This window comes from Periplaneta americana, chromosome 12, assembly GCF_040183065.1.
Source record: "Periplaneta americana isolate PAMFEO1 chromosome 12, P.americana_PAMFEO1_priV1, whole genome shotgun sequence".
Classification (NCBI taxonomy): Eukaryota; Metazoa; Arthropoda; class Insecta; order Blattodea; family Blattidae; genus Periplaneta; species Periplaneta americana.
In genome coordinates, this window is record NC_091128.1 from 55,301,368 (window position 1) to 55,325,233 (window position 23,866).

At 35.4% G+C, this 23,866-nt stretch overlaps 1 protein-coding gene across 2 annotated transcripts in view; it reads left to right on the forward strand.

The window, feature by feature from the left end:
• SA1 (stromal antigen) overlaps positions 1–21,272 on the forward strand; it is a 63,318-nt gene extending 42,046 nt beyond the window's left edge. Inside the window, exons 12-22 of one of the 2 annotated variants that reach the window (XM_069841348.1) lie at positions 526–708; positions 1,507–1,719; positions 2,242–2,403; positions 5,418–5,606; positions 5,968–6,121; positions 7,703–7,836; positions 7,918–8,088; positions 9,782–9,990; positions 12,565–12,728; positions 17,201–17,264; positions 19,880–21,272. In XM_069841348.1, the coding sequence (XP_069697449.1) occupies positions 526–708; positions 1,507–1,719; positions 2,242–2,403; positions 5,418–5,606; positions 5,968–6,121; positions 7,703–7,836; positions 7,918–8,088; positions 9,782–9,990; positions 12,565–12,728; positions 17,201–17,264; positions 19,880–19,886 (1,650 nt within the window). In that variant the 3' untranslated portion in view covers positions 19,887–21,272. The remainder of the gene's footprint in view (positions 1–525; positions 709–1,506; positions 1,720–2,241; positions 2,404–5,417; positions 5,607–5,967; positions 6,122–7,702; positions 7,837–7,917; positions 8,089–9,781; positions 9,991–12,564; positions 12,729–17,200; positions 17,265–19,879) is intronic. The other variant, XM_069841349.1, reaches the window with a different exon arrangement.
• The last annotated feature ends 2,594 nt before the right edge of the window (positions 21,273–23,866 follow it).

A 23,866-nucleotide genomic window follows, 5' to 3' on the forward strand; every position in this document is an offset into this window, starting at 1 on the left:
GTCAGCCCACTTTGAGGTCTGTGGATATAGAGGGAAAAATTGGATCGGTGTCTGGTAGAGTTCCCGGGTAGCTCAGTGGGAGAGCGTTGGTACGTTTAACCAAAGGTCCTGGGTTCGATACCCGGCCCCGGAACAATTTTTCCCTCGAAATTATTCAAATTAACTTTGCAGGGAGTTATTCCTGAAAGCTTAATTTGCATAATACACGTCACTGTATGTAACAGAAAACCACAATTTAAAGTCACACAGAGTTAGTGTGCACTCAAATGTTGGTTGCTTGACTGTTGTCAGCCCACTTTGAGGTCTGTGGATATAGAGGGAAAAAATTGGATCGATGTCGGGTAGAGTTCCCGGGTAGCTCAGTGGGAGAGCGTTGGTACGTTTAACCAAAGGTCCCGGGTTCGATACCCGGCCCCGGAACAATTTTTCCCTCGAAATTATTCAAGGATTTACTTTGGTACCAAATCTCATAAATAAAATCATATTACCTGATAAATTATTTACAACAGTTTATTCCTTGTCTAGATTCTGTCTGCCAAAGAAATAAAGCAAGTACAGGATGACAAACTGCGGCTCACTGAGCATTACATCCAGACTTTACCTGCTATGTTGGATAAATACCGGGCTGATCCTGAGAAATTGGCAAACCTGCTTTCCATTCCTCAGTATTTTGAATTGGATATCTACACAACATCTAGACAAGAAACGGTACAGTATTTATACTAACAGTTGTGTGAAATGCTGGAGTTAAGATTTGTGTGCTTTTACATGCTTTTATATTTTCATTATTTTCCATTCGTTTTATGCTCATATATATCTTGTGTATACTTTTACTTTCTCGTTATACTAAGTATAAAGAGGTTTTTTCGAGATTTTCATGGAAATAGACGTTTTCAACATCTCTGGTACCTGTTTGGTAATAGACAACTTATTTTAGTCATCATTTTGTTTGCTCTGGAAAGAATTTTACCCAGGAGACACGTGAGATATTTAAATCTCGGACGTGATCACTGCCACAATCCACTTAAGATATACTGTTCACAGTTTCTCAATGAATGATGCAATAAAACGATAGTTCGAGAAACTATGGAACCAGGGAAAAACAATGTTATTTGTATGGGGCTATTTCCGGGACCAAAAAAAGCGGACAAAAAAAGCAAGAAAACAACGATGGGAACGATGCATCGAGATTCCATTGTATTCATAACAACTCCCCCCCCCCCCCCCGTATTTTATTATTCGCCTCTTTTGTCCTGCAAATTGAGTTTTGAGTTGAGTTGCAAATGAGTTTTTTACTCACATTTTCTTTATAGTTCTGGACTGCTTTTTTACCATTAGGCCCTAATACATTTACAATAAACTAATTTCTTGCAATAATTTTCTAAATTGTTACACATACTTGCAGCTGTGTTAAGTTAACATTATTACTTACTTAACTCCTTGTTCTGTAAACATCCGGTAGCCTGCAATTGATACATTTTTCATTATAATGTACTTTTATTACAGAATCTGGATCTCTTGTTGAAAAAGATGTCGTCAATTGTGGAAAAGCATCATGACACAGACGTGCTGGAGACATGCGCGAAGACTCTAGAACTGCTGTGTACTGATGGGAATGCCATATTCACTCGCTGCGATGTGGCTCGTTCAACTCTCATTGACATGGTTGTCAATAAGTACAAGGAAGCAGTGGATGAGTGGCGATCTCTAATTGAAGGGGTGAGTTTTTCACTGTTTTTAAGTTTCATAATGAACTAATTTTCTGCGCCCTCCTTTTTTTTTTTAATCAACATTGCTTTGATATGCCAGTATTTTCCACAACTTTAGAAAATTGCCATAATTATTACTCGTTCGTTTTCTAAGTGCAGTTAGCTTGGAGGATTGACATTTTGTTATGAATGAAGCCTAGGACCGCAAGGAGAGAGGAGGAAAGGGCAAGGTCATGTACAGTTCCAAGAAATAAACATTAGCGTGCTGGTAGACATGCACCTAAGTTAATGCAAAGTAGTAATATTTACTCACATTACTGCTTAAAGGCTCAGTTTCAGATGTGGAGGGTTTGAAATCTTTATCTTTTTCAGTTGTATCTGCAGAATTGTCCTCATCTGCCATGATGGTTGCAATGCTATCGTGGTCATCCATATCAAGAGTGTCAATATTCTTATATTAGCAAGTTAGTGTGTTATTTTCATATGCTGTTTTCCTGCCTTGTGTAGTAATAGTAATTTTATTGTTATTCAGGAGGAAACCCCTGATGAAGATGAAACGTTCAATGTGGTCTACAGCTTGAAGAAAGTGGCCACTTTCTATAACTGTCATAATCTGGGTAATTGGGGCATTTGGGACTCCATCTTTAAGGATATAAGTGATGCCAAAGATGGCAATAAAACGTTGCCTGAGGAGGTGAGTAGCTGTTATTTTATATTTTCTTGTTATTTTGTTTTGACTTTTAATTTTTCTAACATAATTGTTATTAATGCAGTTTGTAAATTGTCGTGTTTGCGGTCTAAAGCAGTGGTTCTCAAACTATTTTATTACACGGAACCTATGAAAGCTTCAAAATCTTCCAAGGAAACCCAATGTGTTCCATTGACATCCCCTTCCCCTGTGCAGCTTAACTACAAGTTTATTGGCCATGTGCATGAACATCAATTAGTGTACCACCAGTTAAAATTGCCATTTAAGTCCTGGTTAGGCATGTTTATGGTACATCGTTCTTGGTTAGGACTTAAACAAGAGGTTAACCACGATAATCTCTAACCAGTCATATTCCTGCTGTTGAAGATAGTGATTAGTAGGCCTAATAAAGCAAAATGGCAGCCAGATTCATAGCTGGTGATTTCAGAGATGATTATTATTGTTAGGGACACCATAAAATAGTGAATAAAATACATTATCCCATTATCTCCTGGCTTAGTGTCTTCATAAGAAATGCCTTATTGGTATCACTTATGAGGTTCAGACCTGTCTTCGGATTGTTAACTAAACAACAACAAAATCGGTAAATAAAACTATTACATTTCGTTAAAAAAATCGTTATATAAATATTGTAAATTGTGAAAAAAGTTAGTAATTAAAGATGTAAGTCATGAAGGAAAGTTTTAAATTTGAGCATGAAAATCACTTTACTGATCTCTTTGCTTTCAGTAGAACTTCAGTAATTTGATTTTATCATTAGCACAGCACAGCTCCATTCAAATTTAACCCAGAGAGAATTTCCGCTTGTGGAAAAAACCAACTAGTATTAATAAGGCCAGTTAAACTGTGGATGGAGAAACGTGAATATCAAAATCGTTAGGCCTATGTTTATTTGTACACTGTGACAGGCCACTTGGCTGCTGAGTTATCAAATTACATTATTCCTTAGTCTTCGTTGCGTATTTGTGCTGAAAATGTGGTACATATCTTTTACACATGTCTTCAAATTCTATTAGTGTGTGATGAATCTAAGCAACATGCTGTATTTTTGCGTTCTTACATTTTTACGACAAATCTAATTTCGAGCAAAATAGATTTAGAACATTTCATATTGTAACTTTTAATTCAAACAACAATGTGGTTTTTTACTTCTTTAATCACACCCGTCAACAATGGGTATTCCACTCAACACTGCAACACAGTAGTCGTTATTGCACTCCACAGAACGACAATGACTATTCACGTTTATTATTGAGAAGAACAACAATATACTCCTAATTTCAACTAATGTTCACAAAGCACTATGTACAAACAAAACTGTCAGTTCTCAGTTCACAGTTCGTTCGCCTTGGCTAGTTCTTCTAGCCCACTCACTCAAGTTCATGGTACGTCGAACCTAAGACTTCCAGATAACAGTCCACTGCACTTCGAACTCAAGACTTCTGGACACGTTGCCCTCACCTGGATGCTGCCACTGTACTTCGAACCCAAGACTTCTGGACGCGTTGCCCTCACCTGGACGCTGTCACAGTACTCACTTAAGTTCACTGTACTTCGAACCCAAGACTTCCACTGGATAGTCTAGCTTTCTCGCAGCTGACTAACTAGACTGGCTCAACTGAAACTGAACTTGCTTTGTTCTCGCTACTCACAGACTGAACTCGCGGCTTACTTGCGTGCCCCTTTTTATTTACTAAATCACACTTTCTCGAATGTACTATGTCTCGTAGCTTCTACAACAATCGGTCTTCGGGTGGCTTTGCGAAACTTCCAGATTCCCCCCTGCTCCGCACCATACCGCACCTTCCCTTCGCACTAGATGTGCACACAACTTCCCCGACGTCCTGCGCCTCACTCCGCCAGACCCTCCTTCCCACGTGCCTCCTTCCTCCCCAGACGTGCGTGAATGTTCTGGCCTGCCGGCACAATCTCTTCTGAGAATTAAAATACGATTGTGTAATGTAAAAACCATATAAATGTAAAACATATGACTAAAATAAATTCACATGGAAAGTATAGGAATTTTGCCGGGACTGGAGAAAAAATGTATAAGTGTGAAACATGTAAAAATGTTTTACTGTATTACTTTTCAGTCATCTAAAGTCATTCAAAGTGGTGTTACCATTTGGAGAAAATGATAGCCATGTTTCCATTAGACTCAGTAGAGGTAGGCTTAACAGGGGCAGTTAAAATGGACTGGCACAAGTAATGAAGAAAAGGCATTTTGTTTTCATATGAAGTGTGCCAAAATGCTTCGTATTATTTTTTTCAACTTAATAAACATGTTCTGTTTTTATTAAATTTTTTTTTTTTTGCATCTTTGTCTAAGATAGACCTATATTTACAAGATTGTTTCCTGTACATACATAATAAAAAGTTAGTGAAAATTTAGTTATTCATTGAAGTTATTTGATAGATCAGAAATTCACTTTTTGCCTCTATAAATAAAGTTTCTCTTAATCTCAAGTCGTGGGTTCGAGCATCCTGCCTAGGACTCGCGTCACTGAATACGCACTGATTCGAGTCCTCATGGGGGAAGAAATTTTCTCATGAAATTTTGGCCAGTGTATGCGACCGGTGCTCACCCAGCATCGTGATGCACTTGGATAGCTATGATAGGTAGCGAAATCCAGTTGTGAATGCCAGCTATAATGGCTGGGGGGATCATCATGCTAACCACACGATACCTCCATACTGGTTGGATGATCGTCCACCTCTGCTTCGACATGTGGGCGTGAGACCAGCAGCCGACTGGTCGGTCTAGACCCTTCACGGGCTGTAGTGCCACGGATTATTATTATAAATAAAGTTTACCTAATAGATGGTGGTAGTCTAAATTTAATCTCACTAATACTTGGACTTCTTGATGAGTAGCCAGAATGCTAACTTGATGCTTCCAACTGAATAGTAAGACACTGTAATTGAATGCTACCTTCTTTATTTGTGCTATCTATACATATGTGATTCATTATTGTTCTAGAATTTATACTAATTTTCAGGCAGTGCGGTACTGCATATCAGCAGGTTTCTTTGCAATTCTGTGGGACTTGCACCACTTGGAAGAGGTGATGGAAAGTGGAGCAAATGGGTCTTTCCAGTTACAACAACTAAAGATAAGATTGGACAAGTTCATGGACACAATGAAAGAAATACTGATGTCTGGCCATAACCAAACATACATGGAAGAAGTGAGTAACAGTAAAATGCTTTGTTCTACGTTCTGTCCGGTTATTGAGATCTTTTCTAAGATATTTACTTACAAATAAGATATTGTTTCTTCCTGCTTATAGAAATATAAATTACTTTTTAATTTTTAAGAATTCTGCATTAAAAGATAGGTAATGTATGAAATAGTATGTATCCCGTTAACATACTGTATCCTTGACAGTAAAGGTAATTACAGTGGATCTCCACTAAAGCTATGACTTTCAGTTTATATTCCTTGCATTCAGTGAACACTTGCAACTGGAATTGCAGGTAGGAGTAAGTTTTCAGCCTTGTCGTATTACACTTACTATATATGTTATGGAAACATTCTTTTTATTTCAGGCATACCTGACAATGTGTGATCTTCTTGTGGTGTTCAGTGACCAACTAGGCAGCAATGCTCAGCTGGCTGAATTGGTCTATGAAGCAGATCGTGGACTTCAGATGCAGCTCAATGACTTTATTCAGAATTATGTATTCATCATGGAAGATGATGGTGTGTATGTTGTAAATTATATGAATCAGCTAACATCTCCACAAATACAAATCATTAATTGTTTTTAAATTTAAATATGTTGGGTTTAAGCATATGTTTACATGATATCTTTACAAGCTCGATTCATTATTTCTCAACACTAAGAAAGGGATTTTGATCAAAGTTGTTGTTTTCTAATGCCAGGCGTTTGACAATAAATTCATTTGACCTTTGGCACTCTAATATTTTTCAAAGATATTATCATGGTCAGCCACTGAAGCACAGATTTTGAGGTGTTCCGAATCCATTTCTTGGTTTGAGTTGCACAATGGGCAGTTAGGGGACTGATTTATTTCAATTCTATGCAGGTGTTTGGCCAAACAATCAAGGCCTGTTGCCAATCTAAATGCAGCTACAGACGATTTTCGTGGTAAATCGGGAATTAACTGTGGATTATGATGCAGGGAGTTCCATTTTTTCCTTTGAGATTGTGTTATCAAAATTTGTTTGTGCGAGATCGTGCATATTTGCTTGGTTTCCACACAAAACCAATCCGCGGAAAGTCTAAAATTCCACATTCAATATTCCCAACCTAACACACATAACAATTTTCCTCTTAAGTGACATATTGATTTTACTGCTTTAGGCTTTTAACATATTATTTTTAGAGACGTCCAGTATAGTAATAATTATAAATTGGAAACTTACACTGCAATTTCACCTAAATTGCACTGTTAATTATTGTTTTTAAATATTTGCAAAAATTAAGTAAACTCTACACTCCACTAAAGTTACTGCATTCGTGATGCAAGTAACATTAAGGAAGCCGTGAAAAAATCAACAAGATTCCAGAATCATCTTAGACTAGGGAAAAAAAAAAGACAGAAACCAAGATGGAGATTTCATTGCAACTAATTAGAAATTCCTCTTTCAGGTATGTAATAAACGATCTTCGCACAAAATAATGTACAATACACGAGCGGTATGTTTTCTTTCAATTCTCGGAAATTAAAAACGTTCAACTACGTTTCGCTTTTTCAAACTTTTCCTCGAACATGAAAACTTCAACATACCGCTCTTGTAACGCATATTACTATTATTGAAGTCTAAGTATGTAGATTTAATAAATCTTTTCACAGAGTAATACGTAGATTTAGTAACAGGTCTATAAGTAGCAGTGCTGCCCTTCTTTGCTAAAGCATCCGCATTCTCGTTTCCCAGGATTCCACAATGGGATGGTATCCATTGGAATACAATTCTTTTATTGAGTGTTATTAATTGAGAGAGCATTTTGTTATTTCTGCTGTTTGAGATGAAGGTGTGTGTTTAGAGACTATTGATAGAATAGCTGCTTTGGAGTTATGGATTTGGTGTATAGAAAGTCTGAGAGAAAAGGAATTTGCCTCTTTTTCTTCCCTTTCACCCCCAAAAAAAGAAGATAACTCGTTAGCATTAAGCAGGATGTTAGGAAGCATAAATGTAGGAGAATTGTGAAAGATATTACTGAACAGTAGAAACTTGTTTGAGAGCTAATGACCTTCAGGATTGGCAGTGATGGTGGTGGTGATGGTCGTAGTAGTTAATAACACTCATGTTTTATAGACGATCAAGATGAACATTCCAAGATAGAGGAACTTCACAAACGAAGAAATTTCTTGGCATCATTTTGCAAACTGATTGTGTACAACATGATGCCAACCAAAGTGGCTGCTGATGTATTCAAACACTATGTAAAGGTCAGTTTCTCTGTCTGTCCAAAGATAGTTCAGTTCTTCATATAGCTGATATACTGATGATAATAGTCTTATTATTTACAGTATTACAACGATTATGGGGATATCATCAAGGCAACATTGGGCAAAGCTCGAGAAATTAACAAGACAAATTGTGCAAGGACCATGGCAATCAGCTTGACTATGTTGTTCCGAGAACTGCAGAGAGATGGAACTCGAATCAACAGACAGAGTGAAGATTTCATCAGTCTGAAGGTGAGCTTTATTACGTTTAGTTGAGAAATATTCAGAAATAACCTGAAGTTGTATAATGAAAACTTAATACATTTATTCATCTCCAACTTCGGTCTGCTGCTGCTGTCACCACGGCTGCCAATATTATTAAATATGTTGTTAATTCTACTCGAGTTACTGCTACTGCTACCTCTGCAGGAGACTTGAAAAATTACCAAAACACAGTAAAACGAAATATATTTTGGAAAAGGAACAGTGAGTTCATAATATGCACCAAGAATACCAGTAATACATATTTGAATCAAGATTTAATGCAGATTCAGCTAATGGTGCGAAATAAGAAATTCACAACGTCTTTTAAGCAGAGTATTAACCTCGACCATGACTGAGTGGTTAGCCTCTCTGTCTGGGCCGTGAAGGAATTTGTGGTGAACAAAGCAGGTGCGTGGGGTTTTTTCGGTTTTCTCAGGTTTCCTCTCACCACCACCGTCGTCGTCACTCCACAGTCACCCTCACTCTGCAAGGTGCCAAGCCAGATCTCCAGAAAAAAATAAAAAAGGCAGAAAATTGTACACATTGTGTTTAATACTTACTTACTTACTTACTTACTGGCTTTTAAGGAACCCGGAGGTTCACTGCCGCCCTCACATAAGCCTGCCATTGGTCCCTATCCTGAGCAAGATCAATCCAGTCTCCACCATCATATCCCACCTTTCTCAAATCCATCTCAATATTATCTTCCCATCTACGTCTCGACCTCCCCAAAGGTCTTTTTCCCTCCAGCCTCCCAACTAACACACTATATGCATTTCTGGATTCGCCCATACGTGCTACATGCCCTGCCCATCTCAAATGTCTGGATTTAATGTTCCTAATTATGTCAGGTGATGAATACAATGCATGCAGTTCTGAGTTGTGTAATTTTCTCCATTCTCCTGTAACTTCATCCCTCCTAGCCCCAAATATTTTTCTAAGCACCTTATTCTCAAACACCCTTAACCTATGTTCCTCTCTTAAAGTGAGAGTCCATGTTTCACAGCCATAAAAAACAACTGGTAATATAACTGTTTTATAAATTCTAACTTTCAAATTTTTTGACAGCAGACTGGATGATAAAAGCTTCTCAACCGAATAATAACAGGCATTTCCCATATTTATTCTGTGTTTAATTTCCTCCCTAGTATCATTTATATTTATTACTGGATATTTAAATTTTTCCACCTCTTCAAAAGATACATTTCTTATTTTTATATTTCCATTTCGTAGAATATTCTCGTCATGAGACATAATCATATACTTTGTCTTTTCGGGATTTACTTCCAAACCTATCTCTTTACTTGCTTCAAGTAAAATTCCTGTGTTTTCCCTAATCATTTGTGGATTTTCTCCTAATATATTCACGTCATCCGCATAGTCAAGCAGCTAATGTGATTATTGTTGTATTCTTTGGTACCACTACTCTACTACAGTTACTATTCCTACTACTACTGTTACTATTCCTACTACTACAGTTACTATTCCTACTACTACTGTTACTACTCCTGCTGCTGCAGGACCACCAACACCATCACATCTTTCTCATTCTTATCTTAATTCATTTTGAGAAAAGTGTTTTTAAATTGACTGTTACATTAGCGAGTTTATGAAGTGAAAAGTGATATTGCAACATCTGAAATATTTATGAATACTTAAAGAAATTAATTGGATGATGCAGGAACTGGCGAAGAGGTTTGCTCTTTCGTTTGGCTTGGATGCAGTAAAGAATCGTGAAGCCATCACAGCATTGCACAGAGAAGGTATACTATTCTCAGTGAATCCGTTGGAAAACAGTGAAGACCCTACAGGCCCACCACCAAATTTACCTTTCCTCGAGATATTGACTGAGTTTACTAACAAATTACTGAAGCAGGACAAGCGAGTTGTGTAAGTATATTTCAACTTACAATTATACTATTTTTATCAGAACAGAATAAGGAAAATCTGTGTATTATGTGTAGTTGCTCAAAGTGTTTGACAAGTATATTTTTGAAAGCATATTTTCTCAAGTTTTGTTCAGAAGTCAGACCTCTATGTACCATGACTGGTTTTAATTCAGTAGTGTGCTTAAATGCGACAGGTTCATGTCAGTAGATTTACTGGCATGTAAAAGAACTCCTGCGGAACAAAATTCTGGCACATCCGGCGGCGCTGATATAACCTCTGCAGTTGCGAGTGTCGTTAAATAAACCATAACATTAACATTAATTCGGTGGTTACCAAACTATGTGTGGGATAGTAAGTATTGTACATCTTTAATTAAAAAAAATTCTTTTATTTAATATTATATTCTTCTGCAATTAAATATTAATAAATCAGTTAAGTATGTTATCATAAGAAACAGTGCTTCATAAATTTATAATTTGACTTGACAGATTCATTCATTCATTCGTTCGTTCGTTCATTCATTCATTCATTCATTCATTCATAGTTTTCTCCCCAAGAATAGGTTTTCACTGCAAACTCAACATTCTCCAATCTTCCCTATTTTCTGCCTTCCTCTTAGTCTCCATATACAATCTGTGTATCTTAATGTTTTCTGTCATCTGATATTTTCTTCTCCTCTGAACTTCTTTACTTTCACCATTCCTTCCAGTGCATCCTTCAGGAGACAGTTCCTTCTTAGCCAGTCCCCTGGGAAGACCGAGTAGACGAGTGAAGATAGAGGTAGTGACATCAAGAAAAGAGCGATGAGGAGTGGAATCAACATTTGGATGAGATTGGTGTTGACATCACCCCAAGGTTAACAAGGAAGGCTCACCAGGTGATAATGAATTTTCACAACTATTGTTCCCCCATACGTTCCATTTGAAATAAGAAACCTCCCTATAAATTTCTACATCCAGAGAAAGCCTAGTTTTCTAGATAAGATTTTTTCAAATTCTTCAATACAGAGCTATAACAGCTAATGCAAACAGTGCTCTGTTGTGCTAGATATATTAGGCAATAAATCTAATCTAGCTGCATACTGTACTGTTAAAATCTTCTTAAATAATATAAGTTATGAAAATGACATCAGATACATGCCGGTAATATTCATGAAAATGACTATAGAATAGTCTATGAAGAAATTATGGAAATGTAAACACACCTGAAATTACTCGAAATTGCATAAATACTCAAAACACAGTGGAACTTTGTACCACGAACATTTCAGAAAAATAAGTTTCTCACAGTCAGCTTTAGAGCAGTTCTGCACATCAACGTGAAAATAGAATTCTATAGGAGTGACAAATCAGGTTTGTTGTCCAGGTACCCGACTTTATACCAGCCATATTTAAACATATTTATATATCTAGGAGATGAAAGCTTATTATGCGTTAAGGACTGCAGTTTTATCACATTATCTATCTGATGCAGTAACAAAATACTATCAGAGAACTTCTGAATGAATTTTTTCCAAGACCTAAAGCCATAATCGTCAAGAGGCTGAACAGTCGGAGCTGTGTGCTTTGGAATTGTTAACACTTCCATCGTTTTACCTTCTGGAATTATTCTTTCTGTCTATCTCGGTAACTGGTCCATGAGTCTGCCAAAAGAATGCTATGATCACTGACAGATGGAAAGTATACTTCTTGAAATCACTTGAAGAGCTGAGTTTTCATAAGCTTTGCTGATTTTTAGGGCAATGCATAAACATTTTAGGCCTTAAACATTTTCTTCTTCATGATGGCAATGGAGATATAGATTTATATGAGTATTAAGCAATTATTTTGAAAATCCATATCTCAGACTAGGCCTTCTCCAAATGAAGAAATTTATAGGGAGATTTTTTTTATTTAAAATGGAACGTATGGGGGAAAAATCGTTGTGAAAGTCCATTGTCACTTGGTGAGCTTTCACTGTCCCACTTACATAGAAAGCAACAAATGGGGCTACATAAAAGAAGCCATGTTTGTTTCACTCTTACCACACAATCTTGCTGAGTTGAGGCTGTGGATTACCAGGACTGTTGACAACATTGATGATGATGCTATGCCGAGAAGAGTATGGGAAGAGTTTCATCACTGCATCGACTGGTGTCGTGTCATATGGTGCAATCATAGTGAGCACCTTTAAAAGTTAGCGAGATTTGTCTCTTTCTTGTGAAGGTTACAGGAGTCTAAGTAAAATAAAATATTTGTAGTAATTATATTGTAGAGGAAAATGTCGAAACTGTTTGTGCTTATGGTGTATATCAGTATCTAAATTAGAAACAGATAACATTAGAACAGTATTAAGTTCGCTCTAAAAGTATATGAGAGGGAAAACAGTAGGCAGAATCATAAAGATGGTATGCTGCAGAATTTTAGTACAACTCTACCACATGACCAGCATGAAGACATCTTTAAACTGGTCATTTTTTTCTTTCGATGAGTGTATATATGTATGTTTGTATGTATGTAATGTATGTGCATAGTGTATGAATGCTAGTACATTTTTGGGAGTTGATTTTTTATTTGAATTACGAATCTTTGACAGCTTAACTTTCCTGGACCGTCGCATTGCTGCTGGTATGCCGTCTAGTCGTGGTGAGGACTGGCAGCCTTTGCTTATGTATCGTAACAGTCTGGTGCATGGAGAGACTGACCAACCACCTGTTACTTCCAAGAGAGCTTATAGTCGCAAAAAGAAGGAATATGCAGGTAAAACTATCAAATAAAATTGTTTTGAAAGTTTTCTTTTGTATTAATGAGATGTTTCTTCTGTCATTCTTTCTCTTCATTAGCGTTATCATTCAAGCATTGGATCTTATAACTTGGAATGGAATGAAATGGAATGGAATTTAACTGAGGGCGGGGCACTGATGGCCCAGCAACCTGTTGATATCTATTGCGCTAACCCTCGATATGGAATGGAGTTGTGTGCCATAGATCCCCTACGCGCACCAACTCAACCACATGACTCCCTAATGACCGGTCCGTACAGCCAACAGAAATCCATATATCATTCCTGCTTCGGCAACTTCCCCCAAGGCCCCTGTTGGTCCGAGGCGAAACTCCTCCACCGAGTAGGTCCGCCTCGGGTGCTCATTGCAGAAGCCATCCAACGTCGTTTTGCTACATTCCATGGAGGCCGATCGAGAGAGCCAGTAGTTCCGGGAGGTCGCCTGTAGAGTGATCTGAAAATCCAGAAACGGGATGATGAGGAAAGGATGATGGGGAGGAAAGGAAGTGGCGAGGATAAGCACGAGCAGACAAATGTCGCACAGTACTGATGTGAACGCATTGATCATGATAAACAGTCTTCAATCTCCAATGAATGTCTATTGGGGCATATTTTCTGCTGTTAAAACTCGATCACAGCACACTGCTTCAGACACACCGACATTGTGCTGGTACACGCCGCCATGTTTCAGGCTATAACTCAGAGCTCTCTATTGTCAGAGATAAGAAACTTGCGTCACTGAAAGCAGAAAGTTCACTGAATACAATGTACTATCACTAATATTTTTAACTATATTCATAGCGACGAAAAAAAATAGTAGACATACCCTTGTAGACATTACTTTTCAGTTTTTAATAAGAGTAAGTTTCCTTTTCCTTGTTTATGTTTTATAAATTACTTCGTCAGTCTTGAATATTGTAATTGGGCTTTGCCTGCTATGTTCATTAACAAATTAATAAATAACCTTGAAACAGTTTGTCTCCATACACCATTTTTATGTTTTGCCTCTGATTAAAGAGAACTGCTCTTTTCAAAATGTTTGATTCAGGTACATTTTTACAATCTGCTAATGTTATTAATAATTATTTTCTGTGAATTTTCCAATGAAGTCTAATAAGAAGTAAATTATTTTTGACTATGCATTTATTACATAACTTGTAAATATTTCGATGGCCAGACTCTAAAACCATCTAATTTGATATTTTATTGCATTCTCTCTTGACGGAGTTTATGTTGTGTTTTGAGTGAGATTGTCGATTTTTTGTAGAATCTAGCGTACCAGCCTGAGCAGTCAAAGATACATTCACTCTTCGGCATGATCATCCTACTTGGCTACTTGGATTACCATTGCTACATATATTCCTTAAAGCAGAGGCTAAACTAGCAGCCTATCGACTGATTCACATGGACAACTGAAAAAAAGGGTCTTTGTAGCTTTGGTCACAGCTTGATTCAGGATTTATTTGTTTTATTGGGTTATTTTATGATGCTGTATCAACATCTAGGTTATTTAGTGTCTGAATGAATTGAAGGTAATAATGGCGGTGAAATGAGTCCGGGGTCCAGCACTGATAGTTACCCAGCATTTGCTCGTTTTGGGTTGAGGAAAACCCCAGAAAAAACCTCAACCAGGTAACTTGCCCCAACTAGGATTCGAACCCGGGCCACCTGGTTTCACGGCCAGACGCGCTGACTGTTACTCCACTGGTGTGGACTTGATTCAGGATGCTGTGTTGAATTAGAAATGGGATCAGAAACAGAATACTGCTTTGAACGAGCTTTCAAGATTCAAATGGGATCATGAACAGACTGGTCAAGCAGACAGAAATCAGAAACAATCCAGTGACACCTTACTGCTTCATGTGTAAGGGACCATTGCAGATCAAGAATACGCAGTATATCTCCAAAGACAAATCTTTTCTTCAGTTTAGGTAGATATTGTACTGTCTTTCAGACAGAGAAATGTGCAATCCTGGCCTGTGCCCAAAGGGGAGTTGAAGAAGACTACAAAGGTCAGTCTCAGACATTCAAGCTGCCCTTAAAGCACTTGACTACATCCAATTCAGTTCCAAGCTGGTGTGAGAATGTCTTCAAATTTCTACAGGATCTGACAGTGGAGTTATAATGGATGCCAGGCCATCAGAACATAGAAGGAAATGTAAAAGCAGACAAATTAGTGAAAAAAGGAGTAAAAAGTGATAAACTATTCTTGGCAAAACTCTTATCAAAAGTCTCAATCAAGTTCTCATCTGAACAGAAGAAAACATAAATTTAAATCTAAATTTGAGAAAGCGATCTCCCTTTTATTTACAGACATCAAAAACACAATCTCATAAAATGTCTCCACTTTTATTAATGCTTCGAAATTACAATCATCTATCAAATAAAGAGGATTTAGATTTTTCGTTATCGTACAATATGTACAAGAAAAAGTTATATACAGCAATAGATTCATGATATGTTAAATTCATGTTGCATGGTAGTTATAGTTATAATCAGATATCCTACTAATTGGAACACATGTTCTGCAGTAGTGAATTTCTTAAATAAATAAATTAAGCCTATTAGGCCTACTATATAATACTGTATATTGAATTTATTAACATAGTGTTATATTTACTCTGTAATTTGCCAATTATAGCTACATTAAGTCTTCAACAAAAAGGATATAAATCCAAAAGTAGCAAAAGCCATTGCCCTACAAACAATGAATAGAAAATATCCACAAAAGGACTGGTTGTACATTTACACTGATGGATCTCTCATGGATCAAATGAAGGAGCTGGAGCAGGAGCTACTTGTCAATACTTTTCGCTTTATAAAAATGTTGGCAAGTACACAACAAATTTTGATGGCGAAGTTGAAGCCATTTATACATCACTTCAAAATGTATTTGTTTGGCTAAACCAGTGCAAAAACATAGTCATCCTGTCTGACTCCAAAGCTGCAATCCAGTTCATCAGCTCAACTACATCCCCTAAAATGGAAAAAGTAAAAGAAATTCATTGCATGGTAAAACAAATTTAAATGCTAAATAAAAAAGTGGTCTTCCAATGGATCCCGGCCTACTGTGGACTGAACGGTAACGAGAAAGCAGATATGTTAACAAAGAAAGGAACTAAAATCAACTTAAAAACAAATTTCAAGTTCCCATATGAATCAATAAAACGAGTCAAAAAAAGAATGAGTAACAGCGAACAGGCAAAACATCAAAATTCAAAATGGAAAGAATCATTCAAAGATCCAAAACTAATTCCTGATCTACCTCGAAAATCTGCCGTGGCCATGTGTAGATTGATTACTGGTCATGATTGCCTCAGTAAATATCTCCATCGTATTGGTGTACTAAATTCACTTAAATGCTTAATGTGCACCAGAGAAGAGGACATGGAGATGGAGCACCTGGCTAATTGTGAAACTCTTAGGACATCTGTGGACCTTCCATCAAAATATTGGGAAGCAAGAAGGATGATGACTTCATTGTTAAATCCAGAGCATTAGATAAACACACACACATTTTTGACTATGGTATATATACTTAACCCTTTTTAATTTATTTTTATTTCTTATTTTTCATTTATATCTATATCTGTGTCTTTTATTTAGGTAGTATCTATTTGCTTTTTTTTTTTTTTTTTCATTTTTAATTTTTAATTTGTAATTACACTCGTATCTTGCATTTGTATCCGTTTTATCTCTTTTTTCATGTTATATGCAATTTTATGTTTTTTTAAACATATCTGTACTGTCTATTGTAATTGGGGCTTTGTCCTCTTATAGACAAATAAATAAATAAATAAATAACTGATAAGTAAGTAAATAAGTAAGTAAATAAATAAGTAACTAATTAAATAAATAAATAACTAAATAAATAAATAAATAAGTAAGTAAATAAATAAATATGTAAGTAAATAAATAAATCATTGCATTAATTACTAGACAGTCAGTCCATTTCAGGAAGCATCCATAAACTGCGTAGCTCTTTCAAGGAGATCTCATTTGTAGACTGTGCAAATAGCAAAACATGGTTTGAATGTGAGATCTTAGAAAGAAAGGAACTCCAATTCTTTGGAACCCTGTCACTGAGCAGTATGAATGACCCCAACATAGGAGTGAAGATTGTGAAACTTATCAAGAATACAGAGGATATGGATTAAGGAATAGCACATTGACTCAGCTCCCTTTTTACACAAAACCTGGAAAACCACGTAAATGTATCTTAAATTGATAGAAAGGCTCACAGAGGCCACTTTTATCACTGAAATATAGAACTAGCCTCATTGAATATAGAAATATGTTTAATTCCAAATGACCACTTTAGTGACTTAGATCCCTCGTCACAATTTCCCATTCAGATATAGTATTAGTTTGTGTTTTGTAAATTTTCTCTTTGTATTTTTGTCTTATGTTGCTGCCCTTCTTTCAAGCAAAGACATTTTCCTTGTTACAGCAGAAGAGGAGGAACAAGGTGAAGAAGTTGAAGAGGCTACATCAGATCAGGAGTTCAATACAGGGTAAGTGTAATATTGTTGTAGTATTCTTATTATTATTGAAATACATATTGCATTTATACAAGTGTACCTTTCCCCATAAACTATTAAAACTGTTTTTCGGTTAAGGGGATGTGATGGGTGAAATTTATATTTTGGATACTTCATCCCCTTTCTATAAGTATTCTTGCATGTAAGTTTCATTATGATCAAATGGTTTTTGAGTTATTCAGATTTTAAAAGAGATTTGCATATTTTCGAAATCTATCTCTTACAATTAAGGTTCATGCATGACTATTTTACGACATCTCTGATATGGCTAAAAAAGAACTAAGTATCCAGAGAGGGAGGGGGAGAGGGAGTTTTTTCCTTGTAATTTGGAAGTAGTGTATAAGTTGGTGCTATCAAATGTTAAGATAAGGGAGGTGTGTATGTTTATTTTCTTGACTACAACAATATTATTTATCAACATAAACTATAAAATTGCCCAAACTTTCAGAACATTACTATTATTACTGCATACTATATAATTAAGAAAAATATTTATGAACTCCTAATAAGAAAACCAAGTCATGTAGTATTACGCTGTGTAATGGACCCTTAAGTATGTCTTAAGGGTCCTTGATCAATGTGATACGAAATTTATGGATTTCTTAGAATATCCGACATTCGAGAGCTATGTATCAGAGAAGGCAAAAGCTATTTATTGTTTAGTCAGACTCTTCTTTTATGATGAAACAGGTAACCTGCTCTGAAATGTTGGATATTTCTACCTTTGTGACATGATGCACTGCTGTTTTAGTGTTGATATTTAAGAATATAGAAGTTTTAGATTGTAAATTATGTTAACTAAATGGGTCTTGTGCAGTTGATAGTTAATTGTACATTTTAACATTGATAGAAACTTTATCATATCATACAATTGTAGGTAACAACTGGAATTTGCAATAACATAAATTATTACCTCTCTGAAATTAAACTGCTATACAAAAGTTAATAATTTAATTCAATATAGTGAAATATTATTATTACTTAGTTTATTCTAGTTGCTATAATGAAATTCATTATAGTGAATATATTTTGCTATCCATACAATCTGATGTGATGACATCTTGCATCTTGCTCTGCTGTTGGTGGATGAGAGTGATAAGTTTTCATCATATGTATTGTTAGAGAAGCTATTATGCATCTGAAGTTGGGAAATATAATAGAAAATGTTGAAAAGAGACATAATGTAGTTCCAAAATGTTGTTTTATCACACTAATATTCTATAGTCGTAATTATTAACTTCACGAAAATTAGTATAGTGCGAGGAACTGTAAATATGTAAAAACTAGTGGCTTGTGCAGCAAATGCTACAAACTAAGTTCATTAGACATTCAAATAAAAAATTTCCAGATTTATTTTCAATGAAGAATACCAGACATTTTGAAAGTTATTTGCTTCCATAATAATGAAACATACTCCTTCTGAATAATTTTTTATGCCAGATACTTTTTCTTGAACCTATCCACCTTAGGTTCTGAGTTTCAACGCGAAAACGCAAGTAACAATGTCAGGACGATCAGTGGGTTTTTCATGTGGGAGTAAAGCAATAGCTATTTCAGGTTATTGTGGATTGTAAGTTTGTAGGTCTCTTATTTTATCAGTAAGTAATACCTTTTGGTCTTTCCTTAGGAACTGTAATTTTTGCGCTCTCTCGAGCCAATACTGAAGAGCATGACGCATATAAATATCTACACCACACCATCATTAAGTATATGAAAAACACCCAACCCCACTTGATTAATAACTATAAAAATTTGATTTTTATTAACAATATTATCTTACGTAAGTTTTGTAGCCACCACTCAGTAAATTATAGAAAATATCAAGATCTACATCTACTTATATAACCCCAAAACGTTTCACTTTCATATCATTATAATAGGTTTAATATGTATAATTAATGAAGAATAGTCACATCATGGCATTAACTATAATAATATTTCATTTCTAATGGAAATAATGTCATCAAATCACTTCACGTTTTGTAGATTTTAATATCCAATACATACCTGTACTCAGAAAATTACACACTGCAAAATCGGACCTGTAAATTATTTTTAGCAAGTCTTGAAATTTCAAATAACCAATTGAATTTGAACTCTAAATATGTCAGCAATCCTGCAGGTCATGGCCTTCGTGTAATAGCCTATTGTTTATCGTAGTGTTTGTTTTGTTTTATTCTGATAGTTCTCAAACTTGACGAAAGATGGATTTTAGAAAATAGGAAAATTATGTAGGAAAACTAATGCTTCATTGAAAGTTACTATTTCTCTGAAAATCCTTGGATGCCAAGCTTCAAAATGACGGTCATTCGTTAAAATCTGTTCAGCCATTTTCCCGTAATTTCCATTACCAGTTCAAATTATATATATAGATATGTAGTCTTCAGTATCCAGAAGGATGGTAGGGGATACTGATTAATTTTTATCTTTTAAAATATCGAACGTCGTTTTAACAAAAATTACAAAAAGTCTGAAGCCATATTACATTTGTTTGCAGTTTAAATTCATGGATTGAATACTGCAGTTAATAAAGAAACAACTGGGATAGGAATGTGTAATTAATGGGCTGCTTGTGTGTTTTCTTCCAGTTACTAGACGTAATGTTTTGTTCCGGTCATCAGATAACTGCAGCCTCCTACCAACGTTTGCTATGGAGATTGCCTTTTCGTACATATTCCAGAGGGATTGAATTCAAGATATGAAGCAAGTGTGAAAACACTTTGTACCAAAATTCCTAAAGATCTTACTTCCTTTCAGTATCCTAAGCTGTTCTATGAAATGGCACTACTTTGGTTATCCCACCTCAAATGTCCAGTGTTTAAGGTTTGAAAATGAATATGCTCCTTAGCATTATGTCTTGTTTACACAGGATTAACTTCTTATAAGGAACATGCTCCTACCTTTGAAAGATGCTCCTGCTATCTCCATCTTCCTATTCTTTAGCATTAGATCTGTAACCTGGTATTGTATGTGTATTATGCTTTGGTACACACAAGGTTAACTTCTTTGAGGACCTTGCTCTTGCATTTGAAAGATTCTCCTGCCACCTCAATCTTCCTGTTTGATCCTTTTGAAACCATTTGCATAAGTAAGGTGAGTACTCATTTCCTCAGTCCTCATTTAATGGAGTGCTCAGTATAAAATTGAATTTTATTTTGCCAGATCATTTGGTGAATAATTTTTCTCCTGATGGTGTAATCAGTGACCTGTAATATTTACCACATTTCTATCTTGTATATATTTTGTGTCACAGTACATGTTAGGCTTGTTATATTTGCTAATTATATTTTTTACGTTTCTTGTAGTCGAATATAGAATGTCAGTGCTGCAAAGATGAATGTTGATACAATATTTATGAAACTCGGTTTTTAAATTAGCAGATAAACATGTAAGATTACTGATTTTGATTTTTTTTCTTTTTCCATAAACTAGTGAACTTTACTAGTCATTGTTACTTTGTATTATTGATGTCATCATTATGCAGGCAATGAGATTTTGATAAAAATTTACTTGCTAGTATTCCCATTATTTAAATGTATCAGGTTAGGGTAAACACTTATGTTTCAGAAAACAGTTTTTTTTTTTATAATTTGATAGTAATGTAATTATTTAAATTTTAGCAGTTTGATAACTACCATATTTACTCGCATAATATTAGACCCCTCTTTTTCCTATTTTTATGCAAAAAGTACAGGAGGTCCTAAATGTCCATGTATTAAAAAGACAGTAAGGAAATTAAGTTTTTAAAGTTATGTAATGGTAGGCCTAAACAGAAATTAATTTAAAAATGCCAATACATTTTCTCCGCAAAGTCATTCACGTTTAGTTTAAATAACTCAGAATAACTAGGTCGTTGTTGCTCATTTTTACATTTGCAACTGATACTGATCTCGTTCTCTGAATGGTTGACTTATGAAGCACAGTACTCAGAAACCAATACCATCAGTAGAAGAAGAAAGAGAATTGTCTCTCTCTCTCTCTATGCTGTGACAATGGAAGAACTAACAGGACAAAGAGTACAGTAGGTGATAGATCGAGGAATTGTTCCTCTTTGTCAGAGCAGAGACAATTGAAGAAGTAACGGGAAAATTGGACAGAGAATGATTTCAGAAGTTGGTTTTACCATGCAATCTTTCCATGAGCATTTGTAGTTGATAATGTACACTACTGTGCAAGAGTCTTAGGAAGGAATTCAGAACCTGGAGCCTTGTATTGCACATATGTCGGAGAGGTCTAATATATGGGCTATTCCATATGAAATCGATCAGTAAAAAACCTCGCATTTTTTTATACTCTAATTTTTTCCCTATTTATACAAGGTGCTGAGGAGAGTGCATTTGCAAAAATATACTATCGAAAGTCAAATGGTTTGCATATTGTTGAGTGACAAATTTAGCATATTTTAGAAAAATAAGCCTCTTTCAGTGCTCAGAACTCTGGAACCATTTACTGCAGAACATTGAAATGGAGCTTATTTTGAAGCTGACATTTAGTAGGTTAAGTAAGTCTTATTTTTATTGTATACAGAGAGACAGATAATCTGATTTTACTTACTTTTAGGCTTTTTGCCCATTTGTAAAAATGTAAAAAAAATATTGAAAAAAAAAACCTTGCATTATTAGGAGGGATTCGGCATTGTTTGCTTAGTAGTACGGCAATAAGTTTCGAGGGTATTAAATAAATTATTTTCACACGCCTGGACTTGAACGGCGCAGTACCGCACACACTGGTCGAGAGCTGAAGATAAGCGAGCGTTGGGAGAAGAAGTCATGCCACCCTCTGAGACAACGGTGTGACATGTTTAGTCTCCAGTACGCGAGCAAAAGTAGCCAAGTTGCGTGTGCATTTTATGAGTGCAAGTGTTGTGACCCAGTATTTTTCAAGTTTATATTTATTATTATAAGTTATTCGTTAAGGCATATTTGTGAAACCATTATGGTAAGATAAAGTATTTCAAAACAATATCGATCAAATTATTGAGTTAAATGCGTGTGTTTCGTGAGCGCTTCCATAATATAAACATTTTCCATATTGTAACAAAATTTATTTCACAGGTTGCTTAAAATGGAGGACAAATCTTACTCAGGTGACCACTACTTCAGTCCCCCTCAACTTACGTGTCACAAAAGGATCAATGTTAAGGGGCTTCGGAAAGTATCCCGTTTGGTTGCAGAAAAATTTGGCGTACCTGAAAAGTACCAAAACATAATTTGATTATATACATATTGCAGATTGAAAGTAAATAAGTCACATTCTTTAGATAACGCAGTTCACTCAAGAGAAGTCATAGAAAAAAATGTTCAGCCAACTTGTAGTGTTCAAGTTGAGAGTAATGGTAATAACAGCAACAGTAATAATGAAGAATCAGGTAAGAGTGAAACGGAATGTGTTGACAAGACAACCTCACTACTTTAAACGAGACACTCACTGTGATTGGCGTAAAAAAGAAGAAAATATATCAGAAAAAGTATCCCCAAACTAAACTAAAACATATTCTTCTACAGAAGGGGGCGTAGAAGTTCTCTGCAAGAAATAGCAACATTTGATTAGTAAATGTTTGGATGCAGTCTTCTTTCTTTTGTCATTTTACTCCTGTGTTTATGAAAACCTGTGATAAAGCTAGCATAGCCATGGCTGCTAGACGACACATCACGTGTTTATGTCTCCTGGCCTTGCTTCCCTCGGCTATCTCCCGCCTCACAGTCAGCTGGTTAGTTCACGCGCGTACTAATTATTTTCTTTATTTGATATTTTCAATACTTTCTTATCAACGTACCACCAGTAAAAATGTGTGTTTATTTGTACTTTCAATGCGGAATCTAACTATATATTTTAAAAATATTTTTTCATTGGCAAAGGCGTCTAAATGAGGAAAAATCTAAATGTATCCATTTCCATAATAAGTAAGAAAATCTGTTTATATGTCAATATAAACTTTAATTTCTCAGCATCAAAATAAACCATGATTTTGATCATTGAGTGAAAGGGTTTCGGAGCTACAACAGTTTAAAGTTGCTAATTTTATGAAAATATGATAAATTTAAATATTTTAAATTTAAACACTATGAAGTTCTGATGCCTCAAACTTTGCACAAAGCATTGTATCACTGTTATCTACGGACAGAAAAAGTTTCATTGTATTTAAAAATTGCAAGGTCAATTTTCTTTATATTTCGGTCGATTTGAGATGGAATAGCTCATATATATATTTGTATTTATATGTTTACATTTTGCTCTTAAAGTAGAGAAGGGGTCTTATATGCAAGGAATCTAATAAGCTAGTAAATACGGTAATTTTCTCCTAAGTCTAGTAGATGATTGAGTGTATATGGACTTTGCAATTAACATCATACATGTAGTGACCATATTTCCAACAAAAGAATTGAAACAGTTGGTATAGGAAGGGGCAGAATTAATTGTTCGTGATCTCTTTTATGAGCATTTTCTCTTCTCAGACCAATTTTTAAAGTTGGAATGATGAAAACGTGTGTGTCTCATTTTCGAATAGTTTACATTAAGAAGTATTCATTATTTATTTCTTTTTTGTAAATAAATAACTATCAATTTGCAATATC